The 24,418-nt window shown below is 40.0% G+C and overlaps 1 protein-coding gene across 2 annotated transcripts in view; it reads left to right on the plus strand.

Annotated features, from left to right (window-relative positions):
* The window catches only part of LOC126335426 (endoribonuclease LACTB2), an 81,658-nt gene that overhangs the window by 16,306 nt on the left and 40,934 nt on the right, over nt 1–24,418 (plus strand). For both annotated transcript variants that reach the window (XM_049998703.1, XM_049998704.1), the window contains exon 2: nt 20,773–20,936. In XM_049998703.1, the coding sequence (XP_049854660.1) occupies nt 20,773–20,936 (164 nt within the window). The remainder of the gene's footprint in view (nt 1–20,772; nt 20,937–24,418) is intronic.

Below are 24,418 nucleotides of genomic sequence, written 5' to 3' on the forward strand. Positions count from 1 at the left end.
AACCCTAAGGGGAAATCTTGGTTCTCCACGTTAGAGGTTGGGTGTGCGACTAACAACCCTGCCTCCAAAAAGGAATTATTGCAGATACCACACATCAGCCTAGAAAGAATATGGATTACAGGATGACAGCCAGGTGATGAAACATTGTAACAAGAAGGAAAATGGTTATTATGATAGCCACCTGGAGCATTAAAACGTGGCAGATGGCAAGAATTAGAGAAGAAATGGATAAGTAAAATAGCGGCATTACAAGAAATACATTGGAAGGGACAGAGAATGATAGCGTTGGGGAAACATACTAGTATATTCATGTATAATGGAGGGGATACAGGCCGTCAAAGTACAAGCTTTCGTATATGTAGGTCAATGAAGTTAAATGTAACTAGTTTCACAGCAGTCAGTGATAGGTTGTTTTCTTTGAAATTTAGAGCAAAATTTTTTAAGGTTATAATGGTGTGTGCCTGTGCGCCTATTTTGGATGTAGATGAAGTTGAGGAAATCAGCAAACTTCAAAGGCATAATGTAAGACAATCCTTGGGATCTGAATGCAAAAATAACATAAGAAGAAGTGTATAGAAACATAATAGGAAGAGAAAGCATGTATTAAGTAAGTAATGATAATGGACTTTAAGACCAACAGACTTTGCCAGAGGAAAGAGTTGATGATAATAAAGGATACATGGCATCCAAGGAACGATATTAAGAAACGCACTTGGGCATGCAAGAAGCCAAATAAAGTGTATAATTATGAATAAATGGCATACATTAGATATTATGGAATTTAGACCTATAGAGGGGTTGAGAGAGAGAGACATATCATTACTTAGTGCAGATCAGATATAGACAGAAGATAGATCTGGCAAGAAACAGAAGAGCAGGAAAGAAGCAAAACACAATATAGAAAGTCTCTAAATTAAAGGGAAGCAGGAAGAATACAATAAGAAATTAAGAAGAGATTTTTGAGATGAGAAAGGATTTGAGGAGGAAGAGGATGTGGAAACTAAATGGAAGATATTGAAAACAGCCATTAGTGCAGATTGCAGGGGAAGTACTGGGGTGGTTAGAACACAAAAAACAGTTAAATGGTCCAATGAGGAGTTGTCACTGGTAATCCACGAGAGAAATGAAGCAAGGCAAATAATGCTGCGAAAGTTTGGAAGAGTATAGAGAGAAGAGGAACAGAGTGGATAAGTTAAGCAGGGTCAAGAAAAGGAAGTATGAAAGGAGTAAGATAGAGCAATTGGATGAAATAAGGAACAATAATGAGATATGAATGTTCAGTGAAATATCTAGAGAAATGAAGAAAGTATTCCAACCAAGAGCAGTCTTCTATAAAGATAAATATGGGAACCTAACTGGAGACAAAAGCAAAGCTTTGGGAAGACAGAAAGAGTATTTTACTGAGTTTCTTGATGTAAATGTGGGAGGTAACAGAGAGGAAGCTGTGAATGAGGAAGAGGAGCAACCAGATTTGGAATTAGAATTAGAAGTGGAGGAGCAGGAAGTTGAACCACCAGACTAAGGAGAAAAGAAGAATACAGTTACAAACATAAAGAAGGATAAAGCAGAAGGATAAGATGGCACAGAGAACTAATTATTAAAGTTTGATAGAAAGGTGATGGAGATGACTTTATAAAGGAAATATGGAAGAGGAAGAAATGCCTAAGGATTGGAGCGAGGAATACTCTGCCCACCACATAAGAAATGCAATAAGTCAGAATGCAGCTGTTATCACAGAATTACTCTCTAAGATGCAAAATATAAGGTGTTTGGTAAGATTTTAGTCTCTCAACTAGAACGCTGGGAGGAAAGGGTGCTGGGAGATTATTAGGCTGGATTTAGGAGAAATAGATCCACAGTGGGCAAATGCTGGAGAAATTTTAGGAATGTGAAAGCAACTTCATCAGTAGTACATTGATTTTAAACAAAAATCAAGAGTCTAGTCAGGAATAAGGTTCTCCAAAGTATGAAAGATTTTAGAATCCCACTAAAATTAGTGGGGTTGACAGAAATGACAGTGAAAGCAACAGTAAGCAATTGACAAGGGTAGTCAGGAGAGCTCCAAGTAGGGAGGGGGCTGCAGTGAGGAAACATGATCTCTGTGCTATTTTTTAATTTAGTAGTAGAGAAGGTATTTCAGCGGATGCAATAAACTCAGGGGAAGCAATATTTAACTGGCAGATCCAAGTGGTGACATATGCTGTCCATGTAGAATTCATTGCAAGGAATTTTGAGCTTTTAAGGATGAATATGCAATATTAGAAGGAGAAGTGTAGAAGTTCGGACTGGAAGTGAATAAGGACAAAACAAAGAATATGATGTTGGGAGATCCTGGTACAAGGGAAGATTAGGATTTAATGTCCCATTGAGATCAAGGTCATTAGAGGCGAACCATAAGCTTGGACTGTTTCAAAGATGGGGAAGGAAATTGGCTGTGCACTTCCTAAGGAATCATCCCATCATTTGCCTGGAGTGATTTAGGGAAATCAAAGGAAACCTAAATCTGGATGGTCGGATGCAGATCTGTTGTTCTCCCGAACGCGAGTCCAGTGTGTTAACCACTGTACCACTTCCCTCAGAAATTCTGTTGGGCACAGAGAAGAGACTTCAATAAAAATAAATGGGAAAGAATATCAAAGAGTGGAAGTGTTTAAATATCCAGGTTTGATCATAGCAGAAGGTAATAGGACAGCACTAGAAATTCAAGAAAGGATGACAAGTGGATTGCAGAGTATATTCAGTTCAGGAATGTTAGTAGGAGTAATGGAGAGAGATGAATGGAGGCTGGTGACAAAGGAGGCCAATGTTCTACAAGGACTGTAATGCCAACCAGTAAGTAAGTGTATATTCATGTAAACATGAATATTTTTTTCACCAAAAGGCTAAATAAATAAATTTAATCTTCAATAGTGAGACTATTATTACAGTATCCTATTCTGTGTAGGTAGAACACAGTCCATGAACACTCACCAGTTGTGGAAGAAGTTGTGGAACAACTGGTTCCCGTGGTTGCTGGCAGCAGAATTCACAAAGTGAACACCTAGCCAGAAACAAAGTACAGAATGAAGTGAAAGCTGTTGTGAGCATGCACAAACAGTCCATGGAGCAGTCTGAATAGAAAACATAACTAAGCCTACGTCAATAACTCTGCTATTATTGGCTCATATCAAAGGCTTCACAGAATAGCTAGAATTAAATGACAAGCGACAGGGTGCATTGTTTACAGGCACTCTCATGTCAGTGGTTGGGCCTGTGTGACATGCTTGCAGCTGCAATGGCCTCTGCAGTTGGGATATGAAGCCAGGGTATCCCTGACCTTTCCTCCATATCGACAGTTGGGCTGGCCAGGAAATCTGTATCACTGTCAGATACTAAACACTTCCTCCCTGCAATTGGCATGTAGGGATGGAAATGGCCTAGCCTATGCTGACGATGTCGGGGAGAGAGAGAGATGCTGGAATCCCCACCAAAGTCTCCTGTGGTAATTCAACACTGTGATAAACTGGGTCGTATGTCAGCACTGACTGCAGTATTGCCAGCCGATAGATGGTCTCTGGTGCACTGCATGGTCCAGCCTGTAGGGGAGTGGGTTTTGGCTATGGTTGAGATGGGGCAACAGTTCTGTCTTCATGGGCACCTCAGTCCGAGAATGATCAATCTCCATCAATTGTTTGGCGAGGGCAGTCAGTGATTTTGGTGGGAGCCAGATGTGGCTTATGGATTTAAGTGGTTCCACCTCTATTAGCTCCCCCTGAAGGTCACTGTTGACACCCCATTAATGCCCTAAACAAGGGCGGAGGTTGCTGTAATGGGTGGCATGCTGATGGGCAGGCTTGTCCCAAATGTAGCTGCGCAAGTCAGGCCCTTTTGGTTGCTGAGGGTAAGGGGGGAGAGCTATGTCCCATTGTGGCAAGAGCAGATTTCAGTACCTGAGTACATACTCCAGACAGGCTGCAACCTCAGACGATTGCTGTGCCCTGTTACTGACACCGATGCACCTGAGGTTCAGTCTGGAAGTGTGAGCCTGTAGATGGGAGCCCAAGTGATAATACAGCTTCTAAAATGGGTGCTGGTTGTAAAGGGGCATTGGTTAGGTGCTCAATACAGCTGTATATGCAAAATTCCTGAAACTATGGTGTTTTGAATTAAGGGTGTTGAACTGCTGTTGGCTTTGAAGGACTGACACTTTGATTCCCTATGTACTCGATAAGCTGGCAGTAAAGGCTATGTACTAAAACCCCTAACATTTGATAATTGATACATCTACTTGCAAGGCAGGGGGTCTCGTTCAGCTGTATGACTGTGGGTGGATTACTCAGTAGAAAATAAGGGAACGCAAGGATAGCAGGTTCAACAAACATTGTAAGAAGACAGACATATGGGAAAAAAAATCACAGATGTGGCGTTCAAAACTGATAAGCATTATATAGAGAGTAAATCACTGACAAATAACAGCATTGCCCATTGCACAAAACAGGTGTTGCCATGTAATGGTTCATACTTATCTGGTACAGAAACCTTAATTAACTTTTCAGAATAGGGTCTGTCCCTCTCATGGGTAATGTAGTAAGCACAATAATCATGGTTTCTGATTCTAGCCTGCTACTAACTTGAAGGGCACTAATGCACTGTAAGATTAATTATCAGGGCCAAAGGATAAAGAAAATGTTGGAAAGAGCAAGATGGCTTTGGGAGGATGGGGACTGTGGAGAACTGAACACTGATGTATGTTCTTACCTGGCTTGCCTTTGAGTCATAGAGATACAGAAATGACACCTGCCATCACAGCATCTTGGCAGCTGTGGATTACAAATAACCCCGCAGCATGGGTGGTGAAATTTAATATTTGGCACCCCATGTCTTAATGTACTGAGGAATACTTGATTTCCTCAGCTTGCCAACATTTGCTTATCATATCTGTGTAAAACAGATGAAAATTGACACCCTATGTTATGTCTATTAGCCTAATGGTTCATCTCCCTTGTCCTATACAGGACATCTTGTATCTACTACAATCTGAACTGCACAAGAAAAAAGCAGAAAGTGAGGGTGAGGCAAGGTGTGCCTGGAGTTTAATCAGCTCAGTTTGGGGTAAAAAAGAGACCTCTCAAATTTAAATGTTACCAACTTTCTCGTGACTAAGGTGTCATAGTCTGCATCAACCCCACTAGGCACAGGAGGGGCCGTTGAAAAAGATGTTGAGTTGGCACCTACTGTACCTCAGTGGAGGGAGAGTTTTTAAGGAACAACTATGTTCAAACTTTGCTAGAGTGGGGCTGGGGGCAGAGCTTTTAATGAATTTGCCTTTCAAGCTGGGCGACAGTCGTTTCTTATTAGCTGCCATCGTGTGGGTTTTAATTAAATAATCAATGGCTAATGCTATCAATCTGAACTTTTCGGTATGATTACTTCTGTACTGGGGAAGTTATTGCTATCTCTTCTTTCTGTTTACAACAAGACTGAACATATTAAATTTGCCAAAAACGTTTTTATAAATATAAACTAATTATAATATCAAAATTTAAATTACATAAATATTTTCCTACAATTTTTACTGATTAACTGATATGATTATTTACAGGAAGCTCTAAGTATCTAAGGTGCTACAAGGGCCATATTTTTTGAAACAAAGGTAGAAGTTGCTTCCTGTATTGCAAAAGTGATGGAGAGGGCACGGATAGTAGCTGTGGTGGTGGTGGTGGTGGTGGTGTTAAACACCAATGCCATGTATGGAAAGTTAGAGTGAGTGTTGACGACTAGCAACCACATTGCTTCTTGGAGTGGTCTGGTGAAATCAGTATGTACTCCTTGCCAGTGGTGGTCAGGACAGGGCCAAGGGTTGAAACCATGGTTTTGTGGTGACTGATTTTGGTCCAGGTCTGGCACTTCCAGACCATATGTTCTGTGGAGGCATCAACACCAGGCCAGTATGCATGACACCTGCTATTGCCTTCATTTTGCACATTTCCCAATGCTCAGTTATAATGTGGAAAAACTTCAGTATACGGGGAGGGGAGGACATGGGTGGAACTACCTGTCAACATTGAAATTCATCTGTGGCCAGCAGTAGGACACCATCAGTTGCTGTAAGCAGTTGGTAATTAATGAAAAATATGTGTATGCTGGGTCAGTGCCCTTACATAGATGCTCAGATCATGAGCTGTTTCCGCTACCACTTTGTGCACCGTAATTCAGAATTTGTCGACTGGTGTGCAAGGCTCAGGATAATGCCATTATACAGCAGACAACACCCTGCAGTGTAGCAGATCATGGCCTGTGTCTGTCACCACTTTGGTTTAACACAAAAAGTAGTGCTTCATGCATATTTAACTGTGCACCTGGGGCAGACAGTAAGTGGAAAAGTGCATCTGCATTTGATCGCTGTGTGGTGAGCTGATAATGGATCTCCTAGTTATGATTGAACAATGCCCACTGTCGCAGCCACTATGCCATCTTATCAGGAGATTTAGAGTAGGGACTGAATACTGAAATGAGGGGCTTGTGATCAGCGATCAGGTGAAACTTAGTACCATACAGATATATGTGAATCTTCTTGACACATTATTTGGTAGCCACTGCCTCTTCCTCAATTTGTAAATAATTTTGCTGTGCCACATTTAATGCATTAGATGCAGATGTAATGGACTAATATGTGCCATTGGCTTATTTGCGGGACAGCACTGCACCAATGCCACAATCTGATGGACCAGTGGAAAGTAGAAGGTATTTGCGTGGATTGAATGTTGCTAAAAAAGGATCCAACTTAAGGAACTTTTTAAGTTGCATAGAAAGCCTTCTGGCATGCCTCTGACCACACAAATGTAACACCTATTTTTATGGAATTGATTAAGTGAGCGGGAAAATCTGGGCACTGTTGGGGATGAACTTTGGATAGTAATTAACTCTGCCAATGGGGCAGGTGACACACTGATTATGACACTGAACCTGCATTTGGGAGGGCGATGGTTCAAATCTTTGTCCAAGCACCAGATTTAGGTATTCTGTGATTTTTTTTAAATCGCTGTAGGCAAATGTTGGGATAGTTCTTTTGAAAATGAGTACAGCTGATTTCCTTCCTCATCTTTCTGTAATGTGAGCTTGTGTTCATCTCTAATGACCTCTTTGTTGATGGGACATTAAACACTAATCTTCCTTCTTCTTCTTTCTTTTTTTCCCCTGCTCAGGAATGACTGTAGTTCTTTTGAGTTTCTTGGGAGCTTGTAAGTTAAGTGATTGTGCCCATATGATCCTACACAGGTGTGAGACCTTCTTTACTTAATATATGTCCTATATAATTGACGCTTGGCTCAAAGAAACAACATTTGTTGAGGCGAAAATGCAGGCCATGGCCTTTGGCCCACTCAAACAGCATCTGTAGATTGTGCACATGACGCTACCACATGGCCCTTGTAATTAACAAGTCATTTAAATAATTAACACAATTGGGGATACCTGGAATTAGTTGTTTGAGGTATCTGTAAAATATTACAGGAGTTCTTATAATGCCAAATCATTATCTGTTGTAATGATGCATCGAGAACTGTGTATTAAGCACTAAAACTGTTTTGTGTGATCATCTCCAAGCAATTGAAAATTGGCATCAGTAAGATATGTCTTTGAAAAATAATACATGCAGTCTTTGGATTGTATACAGATCAAAATTTGCTTGAGCGTTAATGGTAGAATTAAAAACAAATTCTAAGAGATCCATTCTGTTTCTTAACTATTACTATGGGTATTGCTCTCTGGCTAGACAATACTGGGGAGATTGTTCCAGTACTTCTCAACTATTTAGTCATGCTTTAACTTGATCAGTAATGGTGAGAGGTACTGGATGTGCTCTACACAACTTAGGCTCTGCTGATTGTTTTAAGGATATAGGATCCCAGAACCCTGTTGCACAACCTAATGTAGTTTCAAACAGTAGCTTATATTGTGAACGTAACTTACCAACTTCTGTGAATGATATCATGATTGAAACGAGTTTCACTTGGTCTGTATTTGGAAGCCAAAAAAAGCAAAAGTTTCAAGGCCAAAAGTGTTAGTTATCATCCCAACAACTTAGTACTAGCTGGATTAGTTGCTTAGCTATATTCTGTTAGTTATCATCCCAACAACTTAGTACTAGCTGGATTAGTTGCTTAGCTATATTCTTATAGTTAGCCTGGACAAAGATCTGACCCTGCAATGCAATTGACTGTCCATTGTATGTCACCACTCTGCACTGAGAGTGCCACAGCAAAGGGGAATTGATGCACTGGCACTTGTCCACATTAATCAGATAATCAGAGACTGGCGCGGCCTCTGTCCAATTGGAATCTTGCCTTTGCTCCATTAATTTCCAGCTGTAGCAAGAATTTTTGTGTCCTGTCTGCTGTTAGCACCGACAGCATACTGTACAGCACACTGACCATTGTTGCTGTTGTCGTCTCCTGGCAGCTGAGGCTTGCTAGATACCCCTGTTTGCAGCACACAAAACAGGTGATGTCACAGGCAATGACACATTGATGCCTTGGGCCTCAGTCTGGACACTAACATTTCTGGGACTCTTTGGCAACAATGGGAAGGAAACTACTGTACAGCGTCCGCTTGCTTTGGGACATGCCAACAATGAACAAAGCACATCTTGATGGTTTATTGACAGCAAAAACGATTTTCAATCACATAGTGACATCACCACTGCTGTAGTGTACAAATTAAGCTCATAGGCATTGGTGTCAAGTTATTATCAGTAACCAAAGCTATGTAACTTGACACCAGTGCCTATGAGTTTAATTGGTCACAACAGCACTGAAGATGATTACTAAGTGATTGAAAATCAATTTTGCTGTCAATAAACCGTCGAAATTACAGCCAACGCTGACCTTCCTTCTAATTTCACGTATATGGTCATTGTGCACACAGCACTCTGGAGGCGCCAATCAACAAAGCACATCTGTTTGTGTGCATCTACCAATGATAATGGTGGTGAACTACTAACTTCTGCACTAACTACTGAATCTCTCTTTGGCAGACTACTTGAAGACTACGTGCATGGCAACTACTACTACTACCACTACTACAACTACTACTAAGATAGTCAATACTGGAAGCACAGTGAAACATAGTTTGTGCTGATGCTGATGGTTCTTGAGCTATGGCAATTTGTAGTACCTTGCTCAGGGTTGGATCAGATGACTCTAAAGCCTTCGCGCTACCTTCTCGATCAGGAGCAAAACGTATAACAACATCACAGATTACAGAGTCCGTATATGATGCATCACACTATTTACAAGAGAAATTACCCTAAGCATTGCAAGTCAGCAGCCCATGACTCATATTGCTTAATGCATCGATTAAATTTGAGCCTAGTTCGAACTCTGTGAGTCTGATGACCGTAATAGTCCATCAGTAAACCACAGATATCAGAATGCTCAAACTATTGGGATGTGAGAGTGAGCATAGTTCTTGCACCACTTCATAAAATTTATTACTAGAAGATAAAAAAAGTGCATTCTGATATTCTGGGTCAGTTATTTGACTTGGCTTAGTGTGAAGTACAAAACGACATAAATAGATCTCCCAACTCTCATTTGCCTCGTGGAAGTAAGTGAGTGGCAGATGGGGAGGCAATGATAGTGCAACTGCAGGCTGTTATTGCTTTTTCTGCCATTGTAACAGCAATTTCTGCTGTTGCTTTTGAAATTCCTACTACTGTTCTTGTTACTGCTGCAACTCTCACTGCTTTTCTTGCTCTTGCTGCAGCCATTGTAGCTGCCTAGTGTGAAATACCTCGCCACCACTTTTCTGTCATAATGTGAGTAGATAGAATATAGTTTATGATCACTCGCACTGGTGGCGACAGAGACTGGTGGAACAAACAGGCAGTTCTTGTGGTTGATGACAGCAGAGTTCACAAAGTGAACAGTTAACCAGAAATAAAGTCCAGACATAGCCAAGCTCGTTATAAGTGTGCATAGACAGTCCAGGGAGCAATATGAATCAAAAACGAAAGTCTGCCGAGCTTAATAACTCTACTGTTAATGGCATGTATTGAAGTCATCATAAAATCACAAGAACCAACTGACGAGTGTCAGGCTGTGTTACTTACAGGCACTCTTGTGGCCATGCATGGGCCCATGTGACATGTCTTGTGGCTGTGGCGGTGCCCTCCATGGGAGCAAGCTGATGGCACGGCATGAAGCCCATGTATCTCTGACCTTTCCTTCATATTGATACTCAGGCTGGAAGGGAAATCTGAATCACTATCTAATGCTAAAATTATAAGGAAAAACAGAACTAGAACTTTTCTTTACCAAGGTAGGTGGCATATAGATAAGATGTTATAATTCATCTTTGTGAGGAACCCATTTAGTTATCCTGATATACATTCTGTTTGCCATAAGTGACCTTGATTAAAACAGTAAAAATTTCTTCAAAAACACCACAACCAGTATTGGTGCTTCCTTACTGAACTCTTAAGAATTTTAGTGTTGATGAAATGTTGAGAATGAACTGAAATGGATACATACAAACTAAAGTCTGCTTCAAGAATGATTTCTCTTGATCATTCTGATGATTTCTATTACTATGTAGCAGATTGTGTATTGGATCAAACCATCCTGATAAATTAAATTTAACTCTAGGGCTGGAACTCATATCTAACGTTGGCCGCTGGTGGCCAAGTGGTTCTAGGCGCTTCAGTCTGGAACCGCGCGACCACTACATTCGCAGGTTCAAATCCTGCCTCAGGCATGGATGTGTGTGATGTTCTTAGGAAAGTTAGGTTTAAGTAGTTCTATGTTCTAGGGGACTGATGACCTGAGATGTTAAGTCCCATAGTGCTCAGAGCCATTTTTTTCATATCTAACCCTGGGGCCATTCTCTTACACACCTTTCCTCTAGACCTGCAATATTAGCAGGAGACCTGCTGCGAGTTTGGAGATTCGTTGTGAAACAGTGAAGCTTTGAGATATATGCATAACTTGGTTGACACATTCTGCATGAAAAAGGAAGTAAGGGCTTAACGTCTTGTTGACAATGAGATCTTTACATATTGAGCACAAGATCAGAAGGGGGAAGGAATTTGACCATATTTTTTTCCAAATGAACCTACTGGCAAGCCTTAAGCAGACAATCTCAGTTTGGATGTCCATATATGTACTTGAACAAATGCCCTCCGAAATGCAAGTTCAGGGTCTTAAAACTCTCTCACCTTGCTAATCGCCTCTCCCCTTCTCCTCTTTTCCCACTTCACCAAAAGGTTTCTGTTGGGCCCAGCCTCAGATCAGCATATAGTTTTAATTTTTAAGGACCAAGCATGGAAAGATGATGACTGAAAAGCCATTGTCTCCAAGTGTTAGCACCCGGAGAAAGTGGTTGTGTGTATGTGTGTGTGTGTGTGTGTGTGTGTGTGTGTGTGTGTGTGTGAGAGAGAGAGAGAGAGAGAGAGAGAGAGAGAGAGAGAGTTGTGCTGTGTAAATATATGTGTTTTCTTTCTCAGAAGTACATTTTCTTTTCTGAAAGCTTAAATGTTTAGCATGCTTTTTGTTTTGCATCTGTCTGTGACTCAATGTGATGAGTAACTTCTCAGGATGACTGATTATGGGTTTTCCTTGGCACATGACATTTTCCTATTATTATTTGCGTTTTGTCCCTGTCTCTTGAGCCTTTACCTCTTTAATCTGATAACAACAAGACAGTCTCTTTGTGAAATCTGTCACATCAAATTTACTTTTTCAATCAGTACTTTAATTCTGTTGTACAGAGTTTCAGGGAGAGCATAAGGGAACAATTGACAGGAATAGGGGAAAGAAATACAGTAGAAGAAGAATGGGTAGCTCTGAGGGATGAAGTAGTGAAGGCAGCAGAGGATAAAGTAGGTAAAAAGACGAGGGCTGCTAGAAATCCTTGGGTAACAGAAGAAATATTGAATTTAATTGATGAAAGGAGAAAATATAAAAATGCAGTAAATGAAGCAGGCAAAAAGGAATACAAACGTCTCAAAAATGAGATCGACAGGAAGTGCAAAATGGCTAAACAGGGATGGCTAGAGGACAAATGTAAGGATGTAGAAGCTTATCTCACTAGGAGTAAGATAGATACTGCCTACAGGAAAATTAAAGAGACCTTTGGAGAGAAGAGAACGACGTGTATGAATATCAAGAGCTCAGATGGCAACCCAATTCTAAGCAAAGAAGGGAAGGCAGAAAGGTGGAAGGAGTATATAGAAGGTTTATACAAGGGTGATGTACTTGAGGACAATATTATGGAAATGGAAGAGGATGAAGATGAAGACGAAATGGGAGATACGATACTGCGTGAAGAGTTTGACAGAGCACTGAAAGACATGAGTCAAAACAAGGCCCCCGGAGTAGACAACATTCCATTAGAACTACTGACGGCCTTGGGAGAGCCAGTCATGACAAAACTCTACCAGCTGGTGAGCAAGATGTATGAGACAGGCGAAATACCCTCAGACTTCAAGAAGAATATAATAATTCCAATCCCAAAGAAAGCAGGTGCTGACAGCTGTGAAAATTACCGAACTATCAGTTTAATAAGTCACAGCTGCAAAATACTAACGCGAATTCTTTACAGACGAATGGAAAAACTGGTAGATGCGGACCTCGGGGAGGATCAGTTTGGATTCCGTCGAAATGTTGGAACACGTGAGGCAATACTGACCTTACGACTTATCTTAGAAGAAAGATTAAGAAAAAGCAAACCTACGTTTCTAGCATTTGTAGACTTAGAGAAAGCTTTTGACAATGTTGACTGGAATACTCTTTTTCAAATTCTAAAGGTGGCAGGGGTAAAATACAGGGAGCGAAAGGGTATTTACAATTTGTACAGAAACCAGATGGCAGTCATAAGAGTCGAGGGGCATGAAAGGGAAGCAGTGGTTGGGAAAGGAGTGAGACAGGGTTGTAGCCTCTGCCCGATGTTATTCAATCTGTATATTGAGCAAACAGTAAAGGAAACAAAAGAAAAATTTGGAGTAGGTATTAAAATTCATGGAGACAAAGTAAAAACTTTGAGGTTCGCAGATGACATTGTAATTCTGTCAGAGACGGCAAAGGACTTGGAAGAGCAGTTGAACGGAATGGACAGTGTCTTGAAAGGAGGATATAAGATGAACATCAACAAAAGCAAAACGAGGATAATGGAATGTAGTCAAATTAAATCGGTTGATGCTGAGGGAATTAGATTAGGTAATGAGACACTTAAAGTAGTAAAGGAGTTTTGCTATTTAGGAAGTAAAATAACTGATGATGGTCGAAGTAGAGAGGATATAAAATGTAGACTGGCAATGGCAAGGGGAAAGCGTTTCTGAAGAAGAGAAATTTGTTAACATCGAGTATAGATTTAAGTGTCAGGAAGTCATTTCTGAAAATATTTGTTTGGAGTGTAGCCATGTATGGAAGTGAAACATGGACGATAACTAGTTTGGACAAGAAGAGAATAGAAGCTTTCGAAATGTGGTGCTACAGAAGAATACTGAAGATAAGGTGGATAGATCATGTAACTAATGAGGAGGTATTGAATAGGATTGGGGAGAAGAGAAGTTTGTGGCACAACTTGACTAGAAGAAGGGATCGGTTGGTAGGACATGTTTTGAGGCATCAAGGGATCACAAATTTAGCATTGGAGGGTAAAAATCGTAGAGGGAGACCGAGAGATGAGTACACTAAGCAGATTCAGAAGGATGTAGGTTGTAGTAGGTACTGGGAGATGAAGCAGCTTGCACAGGATAGAGTAGCATGGAGAGCTGCATCAAACCAGTCTCAGGACTGAAGACAACAACAACAACAAACTTTAATTCTCTTTATGGGAAGTGAAGACATATGACATACGGTCTTTGTAGATACTTAAATGGTTCATTCACTTGTCATAGCAAAACTACCCACAAATATAGTGAATACAACCCTTAAAATATGCAGTCCAGTTCTGTAATGATACTTTATTTCTGTCTATCATAAAGAGCATGTTCACTGTTGACATATTAGTCAATCATTTTAACCAACAGCAGCAACGTTTCATGAAGAGCTTAAGGAATATTTTGTAATATTTATTCTTTAGCTGAAATGCGTAGTCCACTGTGAGCTCCATTCCATATGTATTTCCTCACTGTTTGCACCAAAGCAATCTTAACTGCTTTCCCAGAATTTCTAATTTTAGCTAGACATGTTATTCTCTTGTCAGACCATGGCATGTGGCAACTCATCTCCATGCTCCACATGTTCCTGCCAAAATATCAGTCTTTAGTATAGCCATATCATCAGCTGTGTTTTTATCACTGTGTGGCTTTTCACATACATATGACAGTGGAACTACTATGGACTATACAAAATGAATATTCATCACTGTTTCTAATGAAATGGATCACTGAATTGGAAACTATAAATGATGGGACTTTGGCAGCTGTTTATTTGTTAGAGAAGTCCGAATTCCTTCTCCTGTTATGAGCCATAAACTGAACCTATCTCCAACCCTCTAACATGTGTCATTTTGCTAGTCATATTTTCTATTTGTTCCCAATTTGTACATATTTCCAAATCATTTAACATTTAGCATTACAATTGAACTGCATTTTAAGTATTTAAGGTATTAAGAACATGGAAGTAGAGGGAAGGTTGTGTACAGGGGAACTCTTAGAATAGGAAGCTGTTTAGCATCAGTGTTATGTCTTTCATTTGTCCAAACAAATCCAGCAGAGCCCTCAGATCATTACTTTCAGCAGTCAGTAGGTGTGTTACTTGCAATTCATTCAAGTCTAGATGGTTTCAGATATTGATTTACCATTCTGTTTGCAGTACAACTTTTTAAGCAGTTCATTCATATTTGTTATCCATGAAGTCAGCTATCAAGACTGCTAACTGATGAGTACTAACCGCTGCATGGTGTGAACATCTGAATTAAGTATTGGGATCTACCCAACTTGGTCTTCTTAATTTTTACCTACATGTAATTAAGGGCTCTCTTCAAAAACAAAGGGAGAAATTTATTAGCCACTTCTTCTAGTACTTATCAGAATATTTGGAGTTGAGAATGTAAATTTCAGGTAACCCTAATGTTCAGATTAAACAGGATTTAACTTTCCCAGTTGTAGATAGCTCATAGTGTTAGCTGCAGAGTTATACAAGCCTGAAGCAATAGATAAATACTAAAGTAGTCTAGACATTTTCTGATAATTATCAGTGTGAGTGGATTAGCAGTACTCATTTATTTTTAGTATATTTTACAGAAGTGGACTACAGGACTGTTTCTGTTGGTGAGTGTATAATTTGACTCATTCCACATCCTTGAGGGCTCTCCTTCAAGATGAGATTGATGGAAAATTGTGTGTGAATGAATGATTGAATTAATGCTCTCCTTCAATTCTTGGCACAGTCTTCCATTAACATTGTAATTACTACATACAGTAAAACTGCAAAAGCAAAGGCCATGAGTTGATGCACTGACAAATTTAACACTGCAGGCACAGATATTATATGAGAGATATAAAGGACTAATAGTTATGTTCACTTGAAGGCATGAAATTGCACTTTGTAGAGAAACAGAAAGTCAGGTCATGAAAGCTGACAATAGCCGGGAGAGCAGTGTGCTGATCACATGGCCCTCCTTCTCCATGTCCAGTGATGCCTATTGGTTGAGGTGACATGGCAGTTGGTCGGTATTGTTAGGCCTTCCGAGGCCTGTTCTTATGGAGTGTATACTCATGATTCATTCATTGTGTCCTGTAAATCCCGTAAACAAGGAGCACCTCACAGATATGGAATGATTCGAGTTACACATTTATAAAAGAGAAGCAGCTGTCAGAATCTTAATCTGTACATTACAATGGCAATAAAATATTGCTAGTACTCTGCTGCTTGGTATGGAAAATGCATGTAGTTTCCAGGTTCAGTTAGGGTGGCAAGTTCGTTTTTCTGCACAATGATCTGAAGACTGAGCATATTGTCTGTGTCATATGTTCACAGGTTTCTGTATTTTAAACTGTTGACAGGGAGCATGTTAGAGACCATTAATCAAAACACTTGACACAATCAAGTGGGTAAATCATCTAGAGATTGCACAGAAAAATGGAACCACCAACCCAACTGGACATCTGGAAATAGATCTTCTGTCATTCACAATTGGAACACCTCACAAATCACCTGAATACGTTACCTGAAATCGTTTTGAGTGTACCAACCTATACCAGTGCTTCCATACTCTAGAAATAGTAACTGGTTCTCCAGCCACAATTGATTCTCACCAGCCACAATTGTTTCTCACCATCTAAGAACTAAGTAACATGGTCTCAGGGGTTGGGAGGGGCGTGGGGTGGTAGCCACTTGAGTCATGGAATGGGACGCAGGTCCCCAACCGACATCCTGATTTATGTTTCTCTGTGGTGTATCAAAATTGATTAAGGTGAATACTGGTATGATTCTTTTGAAAGGACAGGACATATTTCATCACCCATTTTTGCCGTATCTGAGATTAAGTCTCCTCTCCACGTCTTTGTTGCTGATGGGCAACAAACCCCAATCAACTAATTTGTCATAAATTATGATAGTTTCTCCACATTCTTCATGAATATACACTGTATGTGTGTTAGTGTATAGTACTCATCGATACTCTGTTTTCATTGACATTTTTTTCTTTCTTCCACTTCCGTCCATTTATACATGGCCCTATATTTATTCCCCTGTTATTTTTTTTAATTCATGCTTTTGTATATTTTATTTCTATATGTAACCTGTGATACCTTTTTTGTTCAGCTATCATTCTTGATGTGTCAACTTCTGAGAGTCAATTAGGAGTCATCTGGAATTTTAATCTTAGTTGTTAGTTCTTCTTTACTTATAACTCATTTTCTATACTCTGTGTATACCCTAGCTCAAAAATTTAAAGTACTTTACCTTTCTTCTTGCATGTGTAAATTTATTTATTCGTGTCATAAGTATGCATACAAAATAGAGAAAAACAGACAAAATATACTAAATTAGTACATAAAATGAAAATATAGATACACTGTGAGGCAATTAGTGATATAATAGTTACTTATAAACAGATTACAAAAGCTAAATGTAATCAGACCAAAAATTAGCAACCTCAATGACATTCTCCCTGGCCCATAATAGGTCCTCCAGTGTAAACTGGGCACTGAGGACAATTGTACAAGTGCTTGGTGGTTTGTTCTGTTCCACATTTCCATAAAGTTGATGGGTCACCAAGATAGCTCCATTTGACCATATTATCGTTTGTTCTGCCCACCCCAATTCTTAATCTGTTGCAGTACTTCCACATTTTCTATTGCTGATTTTTATCTGCTGGAGGGGGGGGGGGGGGGGGGGGGTAGCATCTGCACATTTCTAGTTGTCCACAGGTTTGTCATGCCATTAACAGTGATGCACTGCCATTGACAGAAGCTTTTAGAAAGCTCTTCCCATATTTCAGCCTACTTTGGGGAGGTTGTTGTGCACACAGTAGGTGAGCAGCCTTTAGTTCCACTTTGCATCTCTCAGGTGTTTGTGGCAACTTCCCGTCTTATATCTGGTGAAGCTATCCTGACCAGGCTGTAGAGTTTATAGGTATGCATTGCCCATTAGCATCCTGATGTTATTCTTCATGTCTTGTTGAGGGCAACATCCACATGCCTGGCATGAAAAGAACTGTACCAAACAAAGTAGGTGTGTTCAGTGCGAGAGTAACATAATGCAAGTGCCAATGTTCTGTGTACTATTGGTTGGACACTCCATCCACTACTTGTCAGCTTTCTGATGAAGTTATTGTAGGTAGATAGTTTTTGTTTCGTGTTTAGGCAACACTTACTAAATTCAGAGCATGGTCCATTGTGACACCCAGATAGTTTGGGTTATGGCAGTGCTCCAGCTCCATGCCATCCCATACAATTTTAAATTTTCTGTAGGCTTCTTTGTTTCATAGATGAAAAGCAGATACTTGAGTTTTAACCAGACTCGGTTTCAGATAGTTATTTTGGTAACAAACCACAAGAGTGTGAAGCCCTTTTGTTAGATGTCTCTCTACTGTTTCAACTGAGCGAGGTGGCGCAGTGGTTAGCACACTGGACTCGCATTCGGGAGGACGATGGTTCAATCCCGTCTCCAGCCATCCTGATTTAGGTTTTCCGTGATTTCCCTAAATCGTTTCAGGCAAATGCCAGGTTGGTTCCTTTGAAAGGGCACGGCCGATTTCCTTCCCTAACCCGAGCTTGCGCTCTGTCTCTAATAACCTCGTTGTCGACGGGACGTTAAACACTAGCCACCACCACCATCTATTGTTTCAAAATCTTTGGCTTGAGATATTAGTGCCAGATCATTTGCATAGATGAAGCTTCTTGTGTTAAGAGGTTGTGGCTGATCTTTATGATAGTTGCTGAGCGAGGTTGGTGCTAGGACGCTACTTTGGAGCAGACCATTTTTTTTTCTTCTTTTTTTTTAAATTCTCTGTTTACCTTTCTTGCCATCTAGTTTGACATAAAATCTATGGTTCTGAAGGAGTTTCCCTATGAAGCTGGTAAAGTTGTAATCTATCATTAATTGATACACTTTGCGAACATGATATTCTGCTCCATAGTACCATAAGCTGTGGAGAGATCCCTGAGTACTGCTCCTGTAACCAAATCACAGTCAAAACCGTCCTAACTATTCTGTGTCAGATTGAGGATTTGTGTGGTACAATTTTTATTTGGTCTACATCCAGCTTGCTATGGTATCAATTGTCTCTTGGTGACAGGGCTGAGATGAATAAGGAACATTCTTTCAAGGCTTTTATAAAGGTGACACAAAAGAGATATATAGGGCAAAAATTCTTGCCATCACAAGCTGGCTTGCCTTTCTCCAGATTTTATAACTGTGCTGTCATGCTAGACAGTTATTATAGAATTGCAGTAGCCATCTCATAATCACAGGCCCAAAATGCTTCATCTGCTCTATCAATAAATCATTAAGTGCTGGCCCCTTACCAGATTTACACTTTTTAGTAGCAACTTTCAGTTCTTCCAAAGTAAACTTATCAGAGAGCACATTTGTTTGTGAATGTTGCTGGGTTATGCCTACTTTTTCTTTCTTCCTTAAATTTACCCATTCATCACCACCTGGTGGTCATCTGCATTTGGGGTAGCTTTGGATCTTACTTTGGGAATAGTAGGGTCATTACTGAGTCGTTTGAGCACTTGCAAAGCTTTTCTGCTACTCTTACATGAGTCAGTATTCTATACTGTTCCAGCCCATCGATTTTATTTGGCTTTCACCATTTCCTGGGATAGTGTCTGTCCTGATTTTACTGTATCTGTACTGGACTTGTCTTCATCAAACAGTCTAAGGTATTCTTGCAGAATTTATGTTAATTCTTTGTTCACACCCAGAATGTATGTTGTATGGTAGCTTCTCGGGATTGAGGCATGAGAGTACCTCTTCACAGCATCTACAAAACAATCAAAGAAATCTGGCACAGGTTTGATGCTTAGTGTTGCTTCATCCAGAATTTCCACAAAACTCCTCCCATTGGCCTTCTTAAAGATGAACCACCTATGGAATGGGATCACCTGTGGTTTGTCAGCTACAAACACTTAACAGCAAATTGACCTCCATTGGATGCCGGGTGTAGGTGATGATATGCTCTTCACAAACTGTTGAGAAATAGTGTCGCTGATGAAAAGCAGGTCAGGGTTATGTCCCCTTTCCCAGCAGCCATTGTTAAATGAAGGTGGTAACTTGCATTCATGTAAGAGAGTTTATCTTCTGCAGTCGGCCCACCTCAGTACCTCCTCTCTCCATGTACATCATCTTCATCACCAACAACATCATAACAACCCCAAACACTACTGTGGCTCTTGAAGTTTCCCATGATGAAGTGAGCATCAAGATTTCGAAATTTTACTAGGGGACTGAAGTTAAATTTTTCACAGAACCATCCCACCACGTTAGATGAAGCTTGAATCAGCAGTCTGTGTGGCATGTGCACCTGTTTCCGTTTAGACACTACAGGATGTAATGGCAAATTTCATTGTTTGTTTGAGTGGTGTACATTTCAGAAAGATTATGATATGGTTGCAAAGACTGTTTGCAGAGGACAATTTAAATTATGGACACTAATAGTGTATGATATGCACAACATGCAGTACCACCTGTTAGCAGCTTTTAGAGCTATTTCGAAACTTCTTTACAACTTTTATACAAAATTTCTACAGCTTTCACAATAAACGTACCTTTTGTTGCACTCATCTAACAGTCGTTTTTGAGATATTCAACTTTGAAATCAAGGACTTCTTTGCTGGAAACCCTGTATCTTCAAAACAAGCAACACAGTGAGGATGTAGTGCTCAAAAAAGAAAGAACAATGTCAAGCTTATGGCTGATTCGTACCACCGTTTCTGAAATATTCATCACAAAATTATTTTAAGTGAATTTTAAGTGTAATTGATTTCACTGCTTATATTACATTAACATCCCTTGTCCCCTCCCCTCCCCTCTCCAACCAGAACCATTCCAAAAATGCAACTGTTCTCACATACTTATTGGAGGACTAATTGGGTGTAATGTTCAGAAGTAAAAGATGGGAGCTAAGTCAGTCCTGGAGGAGAGCTTGGTTGGCCTGATTGGTTCAGGTGACCTGGGTTAGAATCCTTGTCTCGAAAAGATTTTTGAATTTTACAATACATACTAGTAGTTCTTACAGCTGATTCTGTTAATAAAAGCTGTTTCATAAACAATATTTATTTTATTTTATTTTCTTGTTTTCTTGAAATGTGATATTTCTCAATATACAATTCTATTTCAGGCGCATTTTGTTAGACACTGGAGATCCTAATATTCCAGAGTATATTGAAAATTTGAAGTCAGTATTAAACGATGAGAATGCACATCTTGAACACATTATAATTACACATTGGCATCATGACCACATTGGTGGAGTTGGTGATGTAATTAAGAATGTTAAAACTGGTAAGTTCCCAGAGTTCTTATCAGGATTACACTACTATTCAAAATATTATGTACATACATAAATTCATTCAACGACTTTATATTTGTAAAAGAGTTACATGTAGTGAAGCAACAAAGGAAATTTCTGGATGGAAAAACACGTAAAATAAGGGAAAAGCAACCAGCCACCTATGGCAGATTGACGTGTGGCGCATGGACACACATAACAGCAAACAGTGTTCACTAGCTTTGGAGCTCTGGCTCTTCTTCTAGTACGAAGTACACACATTTGCACTGTGTGTGTGTGAATATGTGTGCTTTCTTCTAGAAGAAGAGCCAGAGCTCAAAAGATAGTGACCACTGTTTACTGTTACATGTATCTATGGATCATACATCAGTCTACTATGGGTGAGTGATTATCATGTGATTAACTATCCTTTATTTTAAGTATTAATATGTTGTGATATATTGAAAAACAGTGTGGGAAATTTTGTAGAATATCATTGCAAATTGATCTGATGGGCTTTCATGTGCATTTTTCATTCATGTGCTTTTTCATTCGTATGCTGTGTAAATTTCCACTCAGCTGTATTCTATTTAAAATATTCATATTACATTAGATTAATGATATATGTATTATAAATTCCCATCTTCAGATGTCTTGTGGATATTTTGGTATGAGAATACTTCTTACACACATAACATTCCATATATTACACTTAATTTCTGGATAGTACTAAATGCCAACACCTCTAGTGGTGGTACACTTACTTATGTGAACTGGTCACTGTGTAGCCAGTTGACTGTGATGGTACATCAAAACGCCAACCAGAACTGAACGCAACATATTGTGAACATGATCCTTATTGTTACTGAAGAATTTTACTGCTTTATACCAACATTAAAGACTGGCTGTCATTGGTGATTTTAGAAAGCATTGCTCATGTTAAACTCGGTTTGCCCTTTTCTCACATGAAATTCGATAAACTATGAATGAAGGGCAACAGACAAATTCCATGTTCCTAGATTTCCAGAAAGTGTTTGACATGGTGCCCCATTGCAGGCTGTTAGAGAAGGTACAAGCAAATGGAATAAGTTCACAGATATTAAGTTGCCTGAAGACTTCTTAAGTAACAAAACCCAGTATTTTGTCCTTGATGGTGAGTGTTCATCAGAGACAAGGATATTGTCAGGAGTGCTCCAGAGAAGTATAATAGGACCACTGTTATTTTCTATATACATAAATGATATGGCAGACAGATTGAGTAGCAATCTGTGGTTGTTTGCTGATGATGCTGTGGTGTACGGGAAGGTGTCAAAGATAGTGGCTGTAGTTTGATACAAGATGACTTAGACAAAATTTCTAGTCGGTGTGATGAATAATATGTGGCTCTAGGTGTAGAAAAGTGTACGTTAATGCAGATGAGTAGGAAAAACAAAACAAACCCATAATGTTTGGATACAGCAGTAGTAGTGTCCTGCTTGACACAATCATGCCATTTAAATACCTGAATGTAATGTTGCAAGGTGACATGAAATCGAATAATGAGCATATGAGAGATGTGAAAGGGAAGATGAATGGTTGACTTTGGTATATGGGAGGATTTTAGGAAAGTGTGGTTCATCTGTGAAGGAGACCACATATAGGACACTAGTGCGACCTATTCTTGAGTACTGCTTGAGTGTTTGGGATCCGCACCAGGTCTGACTGAAAAAAGACATTGAAGCAATTCAGAGGTGAGCTACTAGGTTTTCTACTGGAAGTTTCGATCAGCATGCAAGTGTTATGGAGGTGCTTCAAGAACTCAAATGGCAATCCCTGGAGAGAAGGCAATATTCTTTTTGAGGAACACTATTGAAAAAATTTAGAGAACTGGCATTTGGAGCTGACAGCAGAACAATCCTACTGCAGTCAACATACAACACATGCAAGGGCCACAAAGATTAGATTTGAGAAATTAGGGCTCATACAGAAACATTTTTGGAAAGGAAATGACTAGTAGTGGTACAAAGTACCCTCTGCTAAGCACCGTACAGTGGCTTACAGAGTATGTATGTAGATGTAGATGTACAATGTCTGCAAACAGTGGCAGAAGCAAGATACTGTAAGGGTGCAAATGCAGAGTGCAGAGAATATTGCAGTCCTTTCAGTAGGAAGAACAAAACTTCCCAGAATTATAAAACAGGAGAAATCGTGTGAGTTCATAAATTCCATAAAACTTTTAAATAAAACTGTAATGATATGGGAGATGGTCAGAAGGATTTCAGGGTGAGGAGGGGAGGGAATTCTCTATAACTGCTGTAATGACAGTATGGCAGTCTCCAACAAACCCAGAAAATATGTAATGAACATAGTATTATAATTTGCTCATGTTAGCACAATATTTATCCAGGATGCAGCATTCTGCAGAACAAAGTGATCATTGAGAGGAACATGTGAGACTTCAGTTTTACTGATACAGAAATTTACAAGTGTACCTTCTCGATGTAAGAGAATGATTGCATATTGTGCGTGGCAAGTGGCACAGAACTCTTGAGCACATAAAAATTTATTATAGCAAGTTGTTGCACTAATATGAAACCTAAGGAAACTACTATGAAAAGGATAGATTGCTGCATGTCATATGGAGGAGATGTTGAGTTGCAGACAAACACAACAAAAGGAGTGCTACACATGTGAGCTCTCAGCCAGAAGGCCTTCTAACATAGAAAACATGCACACATTGATGCAAGCAGAATTTGCAAACACATGACCACTGTCTCTGGCCAATGTGGCTGGACTGTGAGCAACTGAGCCTGATAGAAGAAGCAATTTGGGTGGTGTGGGTTAAGGAGGAGGTTGGTGAAGAGAGGGGGAGGGATAGCAGGGTAGGGGTTGGGGAGGGTGTAGTGCTGTTTTTTGGAACATGCAGGGATGTGGTGGGAAAAGGATAGAGCTGCTAGGTGCAGTTGTGACATTTTAGGGGACGGCAGGAGAGCTGGGAAAGGAGATACAAGTACAGGAGGGTAAAAAAAGAGATGGACTAGTGGGTGTGTTGGTATAAGGTTGTCCAATGCCGAGTGGGAGCAGGCAGGGGGATAGGTGAGTGAAGGACAAGGATTAGTGACAGTTGAGGCCACGGGGTTTACAGGAGCATAAGATATATTTTTAGGAAAGTTCCGAACTACGCAGATCAGAAACGCTGGTTTTGGTAGGAAGTATCTAGATGGCACAGGCTGTGAAGCAGTCACTGAAGTGAAGCATGTTGGATTGGGCAGCATGTTCAGCAACTGGGTGGTCCAGCTGTCTCTTGGCCACAGTTTGTCAGGAGCTATTCATGTTGGCTGTCATTCCCATGTAGAATGCAACACAGTGGTTGTAGCTTAGTTTGTAGTCACATGACTGCTTTCACAGGTGGCTCTCCTTTTGATGGGAGAGATGGTGCTTGTGACTGGACTGGAGGAAGAAATGGTGGTAGTGGTGGTGGGAGGGTATACAGGACTCACCTCATGATACATTACCA

The sequence above is a fragment of the Schistocerca gregaria genome, chromosome 2, assembly GCF_023897955.1.
Source record: "Schistocerca gregaria isolate iqSchGreg1 chromosome 2, iqSchGreg1.2, whole genome shotgun sequence".
In the NCBI taxonomy this organism is placed as follows: domain Eukaryota; kingdom Metazoa; phylum Arthropoda; class Insecta; order Orthoptera; family Acrididae; genus Schistocerca; species Schistocerca gregaria.